This window comes from Lepisosteus platostomus, chromosome 7, assembly GCF_059453375.1.
Source record: "Lepisosteus platostomus isolate fLepPlt1 chromosome 7, fLepPlt1.hap1, whole genome shotgun sequence".
NCBI lineage: Eukaryota > Metazoa > Chordata > Actinopteri > Semionotiformes > Lepisosteidae > Lepisosteus > Lepisosteus platostomus.
In genome coordinates this window covers 37592390-37608790 of record NC_142617.1, presented here as the reverse complement: position 1 = coordinate 37608790, position 16401 = coordinate 37592390, and the positions used below count along the sequence as shown (strand labels likewise).

At 40.5% G+C, this 16401-nt stretch overlaps 1 protein-coding gene across 2 annotated transcripts in view; it reads right to left on the bottom strand.

Annotated features, from left to right (window-relative positions):
- plxna2 (plexin A2) overlaps positions 1–16401 on the bottom strand; it is a 225532-nt gene that overhangs the window by 45874 nt on the left and 163257 nt on the right. For both annotated transcript variants that reach the window (XM_088640137.1, XM_088640138.1), the window contains exons 14-17: positions 13820–13937; positions 11489–11625; positions 9527–9694; positions 5795–5888 (exon numbers count right to left, since the gene is read on the bottom strand). In XM_088640137.1, the coding sequence (XP_088496263.1) occupies positions 5795–5888; positions 9527–9694; positions 11489–11625; positions 13820–13937 (517 nt within the window). The remainder of the gene's footprint in view (positions 1–5794; positions 5889–9526; positions 9695–11488; positions 11626–13819; positions 13938–16401) is intronic.

The following is a 16401-nucleotide window of genomic DNA, read 5'->3' as shown; positions in this document are numbered from 1 at the left end:
AGCCAAGGGCTGGTGTGAAGAACTACAAGTTAAATGGAGAAATGACAGGGTGAAAAACCACATGCTTTTCTTGAAGGAGTGAAAATAGTGAAAAACTGAGAAAACAAAATAAAAAACAGGGAAAAACAACAAAAAAAAAGCAAAATCCTTTAGTTAAAAAATGTTTTTGCTGAAGTAAGCAAATGAACTTTATCATGACTTTATCTCAAGCAACTTACAGGGATTACAAATACCTACACACTGGGATACCCAAATTCCTCGTTGTGTGAAGGAGCCTTGCTCAAGGGAGCAGTAACTGCATCCCTGAAATGCCCAGCCTGCAGGTGAAAAGGCCAGAGTTCTAACAATGCCTTTCGGCAGCTTTGAGAGATTGTCTTTATAGCTTTGGAAAATCCTGTTAAAAAAACTAATAATGCTGACACTGTTCACAGAGTTCAGAGTATGGTCAGTTTTTCCATCACGCTATTGTTCTGCAGGCTGAGTAGGTAAGTGTATGAAAACACTTTTGAGGAAAAAAAAAAACGTGATCTCTTTGCAATCCTGTCTTTATAGTGCTGTCTCTAAGCGTATAATTTCTAAACTGATTGGACATACATTTCAAGTAAAGTGCTACTGTGGAATAACTGAACTGAAATACAGCCTCATTCATCTCATTCATCCTAGCACAGCACCTCTAAAAATGATCCTACCAATTTCTTGTAGGACAATACAACTGAACAATTTTCCCTGGCAGAAAAAGAAGGCATTATGCTGAGAATTTAGTAATCAAGATTAATGTATCATTACAGACATGTAATAAGTGAAGTGCACGTACAGAGGAATTGTCTCAGACTTTCTTTGTAAAACCCAGGGCGGTACATTTAAAAACAGAAATGCAATATATGAAAGGCAAACAACAAAACCCAAGGATGATAAAAAAAAAGTCATTCCCAGACAATTGCAAGAGCTTCCATTAAGCAAGAATACTACTTGTCTATTTTCCTTTTATTTCAGGCGAGAAAAGAAAAATCGAATGAAGGGAATTATAATTGGAAGATCCTCTGTAATCAAATTTCCCGTTCTTCCCTCTGTGGCTCAGAGAGCCTCTGATGCTTCTGAGAAAACGGAGACATCTTTTGTCACAGGCTGGAGGAATAGCAGCTTCTTGTGTGGTGTGGCTTCACTAAAGCCCATTTTCTGTGCACTACAGAGCAAAACACCACAAAGAAAGCGGTCACAGTAATAAATTCACTTCCTTTCAAGCAAACCAGGCACAGCATGTGTGCAAATAGTCCCAGCATAACAGGAGAACAAAAACAAACCAGTAAATAACAAATAACAAACGAACAGACTTCTGTATGCTTCTTTTTAGTTCCCCTTTTGCAGAGTATATGAGTGAACTAAAAATAGGACCCTGTTTCAGCACCAATGTCTAGCAACAGTGACTATTGAAAAAATTCTGGTGAAGGATTTGGGATGTGAATTTGACAAAACACATCTACAGTATGCACAAAGACTGCTGCAGAACCTCACAAAGACAAGTCGAGCCATTGACCAGGCTTGATTAATTCACAGTCAAACCAGGGACATATTTTAGTCTAGCATTATTGGGTCTTCTGTATTTTTAATGTGGTAACTGATTTGATTTACACAACCTACACTGGATGCAACATTTATATGCAATGCTAATTCAATGCTAAATAATTTCCACATGTATATGAGGGTACAGTCCTTTGTGTTGGACTGAGAAGTCAGAGCAATGTGAGTCAAGCAGCACTGTTCTACTCTTTCTCTGACTTGGCAAGTGAGACAAAACACATCCACCTGACCTCTCAGGATCAACGTCAACCCCTATGATACAGATCAAAACACTTGCTCACATCGGATTGAGGGGAACTAAAGCATAACAGATTAAATAAAGTGGTCTCCTAGGTTTGTGCTCACACTAAATATGATTAAAAGGACAAAGCAAAGACAGACTGTCTCAGGCATTATTAGTGCATCTGGTGAGCGTACTGTATATATTTAGTATCCAAAGCAATGAAATTGAATTATATTTGAAGTCGGGGGTAAGCAACTCCAGTCCTAGTGTGCTGCATTTTCTGGTTTTCATTCAGAACGTAATAGCTTAATTGAACGAATTATGTGGATACAAACTCTAATCAGCTGTGTTTTCCAGGTCTTAATGAGGTGCCGATAGAAAGATGGTCTACCCAGTGTACAGGACAGCACTATTTAGAAAAGTGATCAAATTAATGCACACTCTAGGACAACCTAACACAAAATGAAAGTCTCTGTTATCTTGTGTTGGCCCAAAGTTTTAGGTTGTGTTTGTTAGGATAACTTAGTGACAGTAGAGATTACGGATCTATACTTCGCTTCATGTCATGTTTCTTAACAACAACAATCAGAACTGTGCTGACAAACCAAACAATTCAGATCATATTACTGTTAACAACCATAATAATTAATCTTATAACATTAAAACCACAAAGGATCAGATAAAGACTTTGTTAAGCAATTTTTTGTATTTTTAAGCTGTGTTGGGAATCCAAGCACAGTTTGACTTCTCCAGCTATTATTATTATTATGTGTATGATGTTCTAATTTCAGAATTGTTTTGATCTATAGATTGGACTGTCACGTTGGTTGCTCTTTGCTCTTTTTTTGAGTTGCTCATTCAACTCTCTAATTTAACATTTTGTGATTGTTCATTTTAAATGGGTGCAGGGTTAGTTCTAAGGTCTGCATTCTCTCATTTGTGTGCATTTACAGTATGTTTGTGTTTTTCCAAAAATGTAGTGGTTGAGGGAAAAACATCACAACAAAGCAACATGATTAAGTACTAATATGAATGGCACCAGATTTTCAAGCTCATTTTAGTAGTCTAAACAATATGGAGAACACTGGAGAAGTACAGTACGGACACAATGCTCCTACTACTTGTTCAGGTTCAGCCAATTACTCACATGTTGCTATTTTAACCTGGAGCAGGATGGGGTCTGAAACACCAACTACATGAACACTAACAACATTCACAAACACTCCCGATATCACTGGTGAGAAAACAAAACATCGGCCATTCTACTTACAATATTTACAATGCACTGTTACAACACTTCCAAGTGTTTGTTTAAAATGCATGCTAGTTTTGATTGCTGATTGTGTTTGCTGCTAATTATGCCCCATCTTCTTTATCCACATGCCTTGTCTGCCTCTGATGAACCAAGTGATGATGAAGAGGGAGTTGGGATTCTGGTTTTCTATGACTGTCTCTGGTGTCACACTAGCCTATGTCTTTTTGTTTATTTTTTTAATGTTTCCTAATAAAGATGTTCTATAGGGGTTCAAGACTTATGTATAGCCTTATGTGCCAAGAGCACATTCATGTTTCAGCCTAACACTGGATGATGCTGGAGATACTATAATGTTAGCTAAAGTGGGAAAAAAAAATAGGAAGCAAAGCAACAAGTCTCCTCCAATGTGTCAGTCACGACATCTCATAACAACTGCATCATCAGGGCGAGGTGAATTCTCTCCTGCCAAACTAGACAGAATGCCATGCCAGCTACAAGAATAAATGTGAAATCTGGAGCAAATAAAAATTCAATTTGCGGAAGGATTTGTTTCTTGGAAAAAAGACCGTACAGTTCAGTTCAATTAACCACGGCTTCTCGCCATCAGCAACGACCAGCAGAGGAAACCGGGAAGAATGTCTTTTAGAAAAGCTTTCAGATATTAATCAGTGTTAAACTACAGGCAGGGTTGCCAGAGCAGCAGTGGAGAGTGGCTGTAGGGAGGAGCTGAGAGGTGTAAGCCCAACACAAGGCAATCATTTACTAATACACTGCACCTGCAATTAGACAGCTCTCCCACAGGGCACGCTCCTGCCTTTCTGCAATACACTTAGGCCACAAAACAAGAAAAACTTCATTTACTTAATTAAATGCAGACCCCAAATGCAAATCCAATCGGTATAGATTTCCTTCCTTCCCTACCCCTCTTGCTCTGCTACTCTTTATGCTGACGACGACTTTTGACCAAAGTTAATCTTCCATTAAAACCCATTATGGTATTTTTTCTTGAATTCCATTAAACTAGCCACAAGAGTGTTTTTTAATTTAAGTTGAGGAGAGGTGGAAAAAAAAAACATTTAATGCCTAATGTCTTTATTTGTTCACCGCTACAACCTTCTGATTGGGATTTCATAAAATGCTTCCATTAAGCATGTGAAACGCTTTGATTGCACTTAATTATGAAAGCCGGGGTACTGCAGTTAGTTAAGTTTGGAAGTGGCTGGAATGTTCGCCTGTCTGGAGGAGCTATGCTGCATCTCGGCAGTGACGTCAAGCAAAGAGGTCTGCTCCCGGGTCATGTGACTCATGCAGTTACCAGTGTCTTCGTTTTTTATTCATGGCTCTGTGACGACCAGCGCTCTATTGTTGCTGCGATTTTCCATCAGAGTACTTTGAACATTTCATCTTTCCTCTGTCCCTCCTTTTTGTTTTTTTTATTCTCTCTAGCCATGACCTAAATCTTACTCCGCAGCCTGAATGGAAGCTGTTCAATGACAGATAATTTACTGTGTGCACTGGCACAGGGCGCTGATGGACTGGAATAGCTGTGAATGATGCAGTGTCATGCTAGGCCTCATTCAGCAGTAATGCTTTTTTTTTTGTCTGTCCCTCTGTGGCACGGATTGCAATACTTTTGAAAAGACACACATTTCCATAAAACAACAACACAATTTGCTTCAAAAGACTGACGTATTTTTAAAGAAATGCTGAAAAACATGTTTTTTTTTTCTGTTCCATCCGGCTTTGACTACCATGCTTATGAAGCAGGACACCTCGTTTTACCTCATGAAGTCCACGGAAAAACAGCCCATCTCCGCACCCAATAGGATCTGTTAATGTGTGATTGAGGGCCGTAATTATATTTATGACTTCTTGTGCCTAATGTCACATTACTGCTTAACCCACCAAGCGGATGTCTTGGGGCCACTCTTGTGCCCCATCCTACAGTATGTCAGCTCAGTATGTCAGCAGGTCTTTGTTGATCAGGTGTCCACAGTAATGCTTCTTTAGCAGTTCTGCAGCTGTCCATTTTCATGTTGTGACCAAATTAAAATGAAAACTTTCCTTCTGAAAAGTTTTGCTGAATGGTGGCTGGTCTGTGATCTGGCATACAGTGCTGTTGTTGCCCTTGTTTTGACATTCTATACATAAGATGCAATGGAGATAGCAAGAGTTGAAGCCCCATACAGAAGTATGACCATGTATACCCAAGCTGCTGTACAGTCGCCTCTTGCTCTTCATTGATGTCTTTCTGCTTTTCCATATGTTGTACAGTCTGTTCCAAATTATTGCAGCTTTGTCAGCCCTTGCCTTGATTTCAGCTTCGGTGTTATCATCAGTGACAAGGCTGCCTAAGTAGGTGAAGCTGGGTGTGATTTCAACATCTTGACAATGTATCTTTACATGTGGATGTAGTGAGTAAGGAAAAGAGAACAATTCTGCAGCCTGGGTACAGTATGTGTCAGAGTCTTTATGATTATCTGCTGGGTTCCAGTCTGAACAACACTTCACGGTGCACTTTGCAATTAAAATACATACATCCCATTAAAACAAACCATGCCACTGAAAAAAGGACCAAGAAGACATGGTGAATCAATAAACAAAAATAACTCCAAAAATCCAGGTTTTGACAAAAAGAGCTGCTTGGGTGACAGAACATTTCTAAAGCAGTTGAGAATGGATGGCTCTGGAGGGCATGCAGGTCTGCTCGCCCTCCCTGCCGCTCTCCCATTACTCACATTGACAGACTCCCGGCCGCTGTATTTCACTCGGATCCTGGGCTCCTGAACCACGTCCAGATTGGTCCCAATCACAGTCAGCGGAGTGTGACCACTGCACAGAGAATGAGAGGGAGCAAGTAGTGACTGCACTGCATGTCAGGACATTCCAACTGCACAATGTGATTTAGATACTTACTATCAGGCACATGCAAATAGTGTCATACATTGAGTTTTGATTAAAGCATGACATGCTGGACAGGAGGTGAAGGGAGTTGGGGCATTCCTACTCTCTGATATATACACACTGAAGAACCAAGTCGAGAGGCAACTGTGCTACTGTACCTTGAGGCCAGGTGATACCGCAGGTTTTCTAGGCTTCTTTAAATATCAGCACCTGAGGTTCTGGGGGAAGCTACTAAACTGGTGGAATTAAGCTAATATTGATCTGATTCAGGTCTATACAAGCCCAACTGGACTGAACATCACTTGACACAGGCCCTCCAGGAGTAGGAATGGGGATCCCTGATGTGGACTACTAAAAGCTGGGAAGGAGGAGCTGAATTTGCAACCGGGCAGGAATTTAGGTCAATCTTGTGAGTTGTGGTTTACTATCTCTCCCTACCATTAGTTTCTGAAAGCTATTTTATTACATCTGGCTAATAACCCACATCTTAATGTGTCATACTGATTTATTGGTAGGTGTGTAAAAACATTTACAGGCATACTTCGGCTCTGACCTGTTTTTTCCATGTTTTTCTACTGATATTTTGTGAAAAAAGGCTACAAAACCAAACATAAGTGTTATTTTTTATTAAGAGCTGGCTTTTATTTTGCAATTAGGAAAGATGCAGTTTATGCTGCAGTTGCATTAAAAGCTCTGAGCAAATATCTGGGAACATTGTTCTGTTTATCATGACTTTTAAGCACAATTTGCACAATTTTATTAGTCCATACATTGCATAAATCTACAGTGTTTGAACCACATTATTACAATCAGCCTCAACGCTGATTGTGCCTTTATTTCCCACTAAAAGCTCGTCCTTGGGCTGTGCAGAAGGTGGCCTCCAGCAATCAGTGACAGCGGCTCTGGGATTCTATTACACCACATTGTCCTGACAATTTCCTCCACTTATCTAACAAATCCAATCAGCTGGAGAGGGCTAACACACGGCAGACAGCCCACTACGGGTGGTGCTCACTAGTGCCGCAGAGAGGGGGACAGGGGGAGAGGGAGATATGGAAAGAGAGGACATGTGAGAGAGGGGGAGGGAAAGATGAAGATGTGAAGGAAGAGGAAAAGAGGGAAAGGAAGACGAAGACATGGAGGGAGCTGAAGAGCGAGTGAAGGAGAGGAGTGGAGAGAGAAGAAGAGGGAGTGAAGGGGGAGGACAAGAAAGGGAACAGAAGACACATATTACAGTATGTTCAAAGATGAAAGAGTAAATGGGTGGGGGGGAGACTGAGAACAGTGAGAAAGAAAAAGACAGAGAGAGTTGTCCAGCCTATATTTTAAACCCTGTTTCTTTCTTTTTATTGAATTTCCCTGTTCGTTGTCTAGCATTTCAGGCTGAAGTACTTGCCCCTGAGCAAATGCTAACACCACACTCATTGTACACACCAATGATTCAGGACCATGCAACACCTTCAAGGAACTTGACTATAATCGTAGTAGATGATTTCTTCAATTGATAGCTGTTTCGTTTTGTCTTATTAAAAAAAAAGAACACGCAAGCAATATACCTGCTCACAAAATAAGTTTAATTAATAATCATCATTCCTCTCCTCTGTCTCCTCCTCCCCCTGAGGCGCCTCCACTCCACCAAATTTCATCTGATCACCATCTGTTTCCTCCAACACATGTTCTGGTGCTCAATAAAAAGTCTTAATTATAAAGTTAGTTAACCTTGCCTTTCTGTAGTAGTGGAATTTGCCTGTGAGACACCAATAAATCACAACTGAAGCTACCTTAATGGATGTTTCACATTAACAAACCAGCTAAACCCGATCTGCTGATTGCAGTATTTGCCATGCTGTTAGGACTGTTTACAATACATATTTTTAAAAAATAAATGACAAAATAAGTGTAAACAATGCACATCAAGATTTGTAATCATGGGCAATAATATTAATTAGTGTTGTGTGAATTTACTGGCACAGTTTATTAATTGTAACAGTAAATTGCACAAGCATTTGTTTTTCAAATGCAATATCTGGATTCAAAATACAAAACATCAAACCATTTGTTTAGGATAACAGGTGAACCTTGAGATAGATTCTGTGGAATACTGATAATACTCATCCAACAACAGTGGATTCATAACTCCCTTGAAGCAGGAGAGAGATACAGCTGATGGTGTTCATCGCAGTGATGTCCAATCCATGTTCTGGATGGATTGTCACCCAACCCTGGGGTGCAGCCTTGGGGACTCAAGGAGAGGGAGAGTCCTGCTGTAGCCTCACACTGACAGGCAGTTCTCTTGGGGAGGATCTCCTGCCTAGTGTTGAGCTAAACCAAGTTTTTAAAGTTAATCCCAGAAGTGGATCCTGACCTCAATGAATCACTGCTGGGGAGAAACGTGGCTTACTCCCTGTGTAGTAGGCTATGTCTACATACTGGTATATTCAGGCGTGTCGATGAAAGTTCAACCGTATAGACTTACAGTAGGTGATAGAGAAGACTCATGGAGGCTGGCTAGTCACAAGATCTCGCTGCAGGCAGCACCTGGAGCAGAATTCTATTTTATGCAGGCCTCTCTATTTAATTTAGCATCCTGAGCTAAAGTTGATGTCCTTAGATTCAGACAACAGCAGTAGCAGCGCATGGCTGTCAGCTGGCCAGGTTTTGATTCAGTGGAGTGTAGCCAAGAGAGCAGCTGGGTAGTGCCTTTTAAACTGTACAATTACAGCTGGTGATTGGTCATGTTGTCATCAAGTGGAATGGGTTTCCATACCCTCCATGTACCTGAGTGGTTGGCCATGTTTTGGAATTTAGAATTTTGGAATTTTATCAATTTAGAATCATAGTCAAGATGTGCTTATCTCTGCCCTCTCTCTGTAGACATCAAAGCACCCATGGGTGGACATCTATCATCGGGACTACTGATGCTGATTTTCGGATGTGCTGCTTATTCAGAAGGCTCATCTTCCCTGTATTTTAGCGCTCTAGAATCAACAGAACTATTCTACAGCTGAGACTATTTGAAAGAGGCCTCATTAAAAATCCACAGCAATACTTAATTCTGTAGTTATTAATAAGCATTTATCATGCTACAATATCCTGACTGAATTTGGACTTCTAAAAACAAATACAGCAGGGTAGTGTGCAATTCTCATGCCAGAAACAGGCATCTGGAGAGCTGAAATGTAAGGTGACTGTTAGCCATAAGTGCTAGTTTGTGCTAATTAAAAGCTGTGCTTGATGGGTGTTGACGAGTATTATCAATGAAGATTATCTCAGTCTGGTAAACTGGGTGATTGCCAAGGCAATTAAAGAGACAGTTATTTAAGTTAGTGCCTGAACGCAAAGTTGTATCTAAACTTGAAAACTTGATGAAAACAATTTCCCTTCAATGCTTGTGCAAAATCAGCCTCATGCTAGACTATCAGTATCAGTCCTTGCTCGATTCGGAGGTCCAAGATTTCGGGCTTGGAGCTCTCGTGAGGTTGTGTTATCAGTGTCAGTGCTTATCTGAACAAGGCAGGGCTCTGTGTAAAACATGCTGAGATATACGTGTTTCGAGGACTGGATACCTGGCAATGCTCCATTCTGGCTCTATGCGTTGTACAGTGGGGTCTTCAATGTACTCGAACTGCAAGCTCTCTCTGACTTGGGCTCGGTCCACACTCACTGTGATCTGCACTGGGCTCACGCCCGTCAGTGAGGGTGCAGAGTAGCAGACGATCTCTGTCATCGTCCGCCTGCAAGGAGGAAGAGGAGGTGGGGGGTGAAAGACAATGAAAACCAGCTTCCACAATAGCCTGGTCACAAACACAGCTTGCCAGGCCCTCAAGACCATAGTCTACAGGAAGATCAGATTATTATCATAAAACTGAGAAGATTCACCATGCCTTCACCTGACATGAAAATCCACAGACAGCACGTGTACAGGACCTATTGCACCCCCATGAAAATGTGTCACTGTGAATTAGACACAGTATTTTGGCACTTTGTATCAGCCATTTGCTCAGGGTTTTAACATCCCTTTGCTGTGCTCGAACACAAGAGACCATCTTGGATGTTCACAAGGCTCATTAAAAAACTAGCAAACTACAGCATTGCAAAAATTAGGTAACAAAACAGAAAAAAAACACTTCATGAATTCAAATTGGCAAACTTTCACAAGTTTGGTTTCTGTTTAATTTTTCATACCAAGTCAATGAGTTTGGGAGTCCAGAATAAATAATATGAATAAGTAATGATGTAAACTATTACTGCGGTGATAAAAGTAATGTAATGACTGCATGGCAGTGCAACAGTGAGATGTGAATCAAGCTCTGGCTTCACTGCGCAGAGCTCCACAATGTGTGGTACTAGTGGTGCTTTTCGCCCAGGGCAGTGTTCCTTCATGGTAAGGTTGGCAAGGGCAGAGTACACCGCCCCGGTGCACTCCCCTCACTACATGCTGTCTGCTGTTCAGATGCCCAGCTGGCTGTAGCTTATCTTTCTTCTCTATTTTTAGCCCATCATAGCCAATCTGCATGGTACTCTAACCATCCACATGCCCCGCAAATGCCCCACCCACCTGCACCTCGTGCAGTGCCCTGGCCAGAGACCCTAATGCAAATGGACAGTGGTAATTAGCTAATGTATCATTAAAATCGTTTTGTCTAATCGACCTCCCAGCATTACAATGAGAATGCGGCAGCTGGTCTTTAAGTAGAAAGAAAAATAAAGAAGGCCAAATTAACATTCTAGCTCAGACTGAAGGCTACCCCCTTGCGCGTTCTGTGAAGTGACAAGGGCATCTGAAGTTTTATTCTTCAGTATTAGAGAATTGATGTAGCAAGTCATCAAAGCCTTATTAAGATATACACTACTTATTGACACCAGAAGGTTGAAGAAAAATCAATGATGTCCTGAAGGGCTGCAGCTTCCTGGCAAGTCCTGCTTATTTAGAATGAAGATGAGAGAGTGAACCAGAAGTGGAGGCCTTTGTTGGAATTATCAATCCGCAACTTGCATGAAGGATGTAACTTGAGCTATTTTACTGGATCAGAAAAATAATACAAGAATTCTGGCCAATTCAAGTATACTATTCAAGTATCCCTAATGATAACATGGCTAACAGGCCGAGCCATGCTTCAAATACTAAATTAAAGTGAATTTGGTTGTTTATACCAACTTGGACTCCTGATAGTTTTCTTTCCGGAGTTTGATTGGAGCTCTGGAGCTCTAGGGTGCTTTATTGGCTTAAAGTTAGAACTGTCAATGAATGTGATATTTTAGTTTTGACACTGTATATTAAATCATTCTTATCCTGAAATGAAAACTGCATTCAACATTTTTTAGTCACAGTAGGAGAGAAGAGCATCCTTTCAGCTCAGCTCAACGTTCTCCATTTTTGTATCAAATGGTGACATTTTCTGAACAAAATGAATTTGTGGGTTTGAACGCTCTGTGGCTGAGCTAGTCTTAACAGAGTCAGTGTTTCATGAAGGCGAGGTCACTGAAAACAGAAATCAGGGAAAGGGCATGAAAAGAGGGCAGCTCACCCATAGAACTCGCAGGTCTGGTTCCCGAAGAGCACAGTCACACTGCTGCCTGCGCCCAGGTTCTCTCCCATGATGGTCACCTTGGTGCCCCCAGACTCCGGCCCTCGGCTTGGCGACACCCCCTGCACTGACGGCATCTGTGAGGAAACAGGGCAGCCAGAATCAGGCTTGATGCCGGTGGGCATCACATTACCTTCACCCAGCCTGGGCACTGAGACAGCCCTGTTTCTTTCTGAAGGTTAACCCTGGAATAATTGTTGTTTTGTTTTTGTGACTTTTCCCAAATTATTACACCACTCCTCCTGCCTATTTACTTTGCCATGGGTCTCCATAGTGCACATCATGCTGTACTTTGCATCCCTATCCTTTAGTCTCCTAGTCTGATTTTGCTGTGCCATCATACACTTTACTTTGCTTTTACCTGGGTTTGATAATCCTTGTATAAGGGGTATTCTCATTGTTTCAGAAAATCTTTTCTTGTACAAAATGTCAGCAGTTTTGGATTGGAATATGTAATGTCTGGGTCCTCTACATTTAGTTTCTGTCATTTGATTTGTTAAAAGCCTTGAGATTATTCTCAGCAAAGGCTGTTATATAATAATAAAATTATTGGCAATATCATTAAAAGCTTACAAAACCAAAACAATAAATACTTTCAGGATTCACTGCTGTAGGTGTCGCAGTTTTATGATAGTACTCTTTATTCAGTGGTTTGTGTATACCAGTCAAATATTATTTGTCAAACCTTTCAAAAACCTCCTTAACTTAGCGAGGCTGCCTGGTGTTGGTAGAGGGGACACACACGGTATGTACAGTATGATTCAATAAAGTTAAAAAATAAAATGAAAACACAGAATTATGTATACAGATGAAAATGACAGATGAATGCAGACATTACAGCAGGAATATAGACACCTTTCTTGGCAAGAAGGTCAACTTATCTTGCTATTAATTTTGTTTCTAAAGAGATTTAGAATTTTTCAGTTTTGAATGAGAAGCACGTCCCTCAGAGGACACAGAGAGGTCTGACGATTGTGAATGGCTTAGTGATTAAGGTTTTTGTGCTGTAATGTGCAATCAAGGATTAAAGATTAAACAAAGCCTTAATTATTGTTCATCAGCTGTGTGCAATACAAATAGCATGGTCACCATATGCAATGCATCTACAGAGCATCAACATGCAGCTACTGCAGAAGAGCTGAAGGCAAGGTTAATGCACTTCTTGAAATCCAAAATTAGGCTTGTAAATTCCTGTTAATTGTAGAGTAAAAGCTAATTATTCCTGTATTGTGCTACTGATTACAGTTTCTCCCAGCCTTGGTGTTTGTGTAGAATGTATGATACGAGTTAATCACTACTGAGAATATACTGGATGTATCCCTTGGGGTGAGCCAACTGCTAAGTGCACATGAGGTATCATGGCTTTTCTTTGAATAGCACAAGGATAGCTGATGACATCACTGCCATCCAATACTAAATAATGCAGGCTTGAAGTGTGGATTAGCCTTCTGCAAATGTTTTTAATTTAGAAGTCGTCAAAACAGTACACTCTCCTGCTTCCTTTCTAAGGAGAGATTACAGGAAAATGCGCATCTGTTTTTTTTTGTAATTTAATTGTTTCACTGGTGTGCTGTTCAAGACACATCCTAATCAAATGATAAGATTCTTCACTATATCAATCACATGGCAACCAAATAAAAGAGGCCCCTATTGTTCCTACAAAGTGATGAATATAAATGGCGATATTAGCTGTAAAAGCCATTTATTGTCATTGTACAGTAAAAAGGAGGACAAAAGAGCTATAGTATATGAGAATACGAGAGGGCAGATGCTGGACTGAACAAGATGAGACTGGGACCAAATGAATATTAATAAAATAAAAATCACAAAAAGTATAGCAGAGTACTAGCATCTCACATTAAAACTCTGAAGAAAACAATCACAACAGTTTAGTTTTTCACTATAACAGTCTACTAATAACTTATAGTGATAAAGCAGAGAAAGTTTTACATACTCCTAACACCAGGGTTACATTTCAGGAGATAATGTCAGAATTATGTTCTTTTTACTGTCATATTTCCATTACTCAATTAATGTGTAAGAAATTTATTTAATTTCTAAAACATTTCATTATTTGAATGTGTAGTTTAAAGTGATACACAGAAAACTGCTTCCTGTAGATGCAGGGAAAAGTATAAGAAAGTATGAGCCTGATCATCAAGAACCTCAGTTCAGAGAGGAGCTGTTTCTCCTGCCTGGTGTCTACAGCACTGTAGGTCAGCCTGAGATACATATTGGGAGAATGTGGTGGGTGAGAGATGCAGTACATACCACAAAGGAGTACAGCTGGGAGGACCTGGTCTTCAGCTCCGGCCTGCACTCGCCAATACACAGCTGGACCGGGCCGGGCTCAGTGTCCGGAGACGTCTGGTTCATCTCGCACACGATCCTGCCAGGGGACACAGACAGTGTGAGGGCTGACCCCAGGAGGCTTTCTCATCATCACAGAGTCAGTTTTCAAACTGAGCCATGGGTAAAAACAGACTGGGACATGGGACAATGGATTTATCTGGCATACACAGAGAAAGGCCTGAGACAAAAGAACAGCTCAAAAATAATAAATAAACAGTATTTTGGAACTTCCATTCACATAGCCCCTTGAATTCATATAGTAGCTGCCATGACCAGTATTTTTGATGGTCTTATCTGTTGTGGTTTTGCAGTTTCTCTGTGATTGCGTATGTTTTTGTAATTCCATTGCAGAAAACAACAGACCCATTCGTGCCACAGCACTAATGAGCATTACTGAGTTAGTTCCCTATGGAGCTGGTGTGTGGGGCCTGACTTTTTTTTTTCATTTGTTGGTCAGCAGCATCCTGTGGGTATAGCAACGCAAGAAGTCCCCCTACCCACCCACTGCCCCTCTCCACAGCATGATCAGAAGTCTCCCAATCATCAGGTGGCGAGATCAAATGATCTAATAAAATGAAGGCAGGGATCGATTAGCTCTTGTGGTGAGCAATAAAGTGCGCAAGCACTTAACTTCTGAATCCCCAATGAGCACATTCTCCAACCTTTCTGAGCCTTGACCTCCTCAAGCATGTGTAGTGGGGCCTCATGATGAGCTACGATGAGTTTCAATTGTAAACAAGTGTGATTTGATAAAACAGTCAGTTTAAAATCAGCTTAAGGGCCATCTCCCCCTTTCAGTGTTTACAATGCATGAGCATATAGGGGCATTTTTATTAATCTGACCATGACATACTGTCTGGCTTTACTGGGTGTAACTTTTTCCTGAACAAACTTTTTAGATATAAAATGAATCTGTGTGTAATCAGCGTTAGACCACTGTGCACCTCACAATGTCCTCGTTTTTATGATTTATCACAAACCCATCTTTCATTAACATTGAATAATTTCCATTCCAGGCCATCTTTTATAACAGCTTGTTTGTAGGGTTGTGGGATACCAACTTCAGAAGATATAACCTTCTGTTTCTTTTATAGCCTTGTGATAAAGTTTGAGAGAAGATTTTGAAAGAGCTGTAAAAGAAATTAGTAGTCTAACATACATAGATTACTCAAAGGTCTCTGTAGATATGCCCTTACTGTACCTGAAAAAGGGTTACATTTAATAAAAATCCCAGAACTGGAGCTATGATCAGTTGTTCATTTGCAAAAATAAAATAATCAAGAAAAAAGTAAATTGCTTATTTATTTGAGTTTTTTATCACTTTAACTAGTTAAGATTGTTCAGAAAACAGATATTAATGCCAAGATGGAGATTGATTTCATATTTCTTATGAATTGGGACTTTTTATTTATTCCTTTAAAGTGCAATTTCTAATTTAGTTTAATGAAATGTCCATTTAATTTGTTAACCATGGATATTAAACTCTTCAGGAATGCATATACTCAAAGCTTTATACTGATAGAATGCTACATTGTACCTGACGTCATTCTTCATTCTGGTTGCTAGTTAAGCACTGGCCCTACTAGGCAGTGCCTAGTAGGACTGGCTGCAAGTTAATGCCATCTTGTTGAATCGTGTCAGCTTGTTATACTGAGCCACAGTAACATGGGTAAACTAATAACATGCTCAGGACAATCTGTCTTGAACAGTTCGGGGAAGATTATACATAACTTTTCAATTAGTATCTGTGATTAATGCCACAATGATAATCTTGTCTCTCTCCAGAAAAACTTTTTATGTAAGCAGCAGCTCTCACAAACATATACTGTACATACAGTACAGGTACAAACAGACACTCCAGTAGGACAGATGGTTGAACAGGAGGCAGAAGAAGTACTGAATCCACACAAAACGCAATTCTACAGTTGCTTGTTCTCTCAGGAGATCCATAAACACTGTGTATTACTATCTCCTACAAGTGGAAACAGACCAAATATGAGGGCAGGCAGCACTGCCAACCAAATCACCCCCATCCACCAAAAGATCCCCTACTCCCATTTAGTTGCACTTCTGCCGTTCCAAGCCTCTTTTTTAATTTTCCTTTGACGTTTTTTTGCAGCAATATAAATGAATTCCCTCGAACAGAGGCCCATTCGGATTAAACTGTCAGAGCCACGAGCGACTAACAGATTGTCCCCTGCAGCCAGTGCAACGCTGCGCATTTCAATTAGAATGGCCCAGAGAGGGCCTGCAGAGTGGGAGGGGCCAAACGTCTGGCTGTGCTTGGCAACCAAAGGTGTAAAACAGGAAGTGAAATTATGAACCTGGGGAATAATTCCGTATTGTCCCCCTGCTCCAGGTCAAGCTGTACTAAGCTGAATGATTAAGAGTGAAACACTGCAAAGGGAACACACAGTGTCTTTGCAAATCCTGAAGTCTTTTGAACTGAATCAAAAGTTACTGTCGTGCAGTTTCATATCAGCTCTGTTATTTTCATTTTT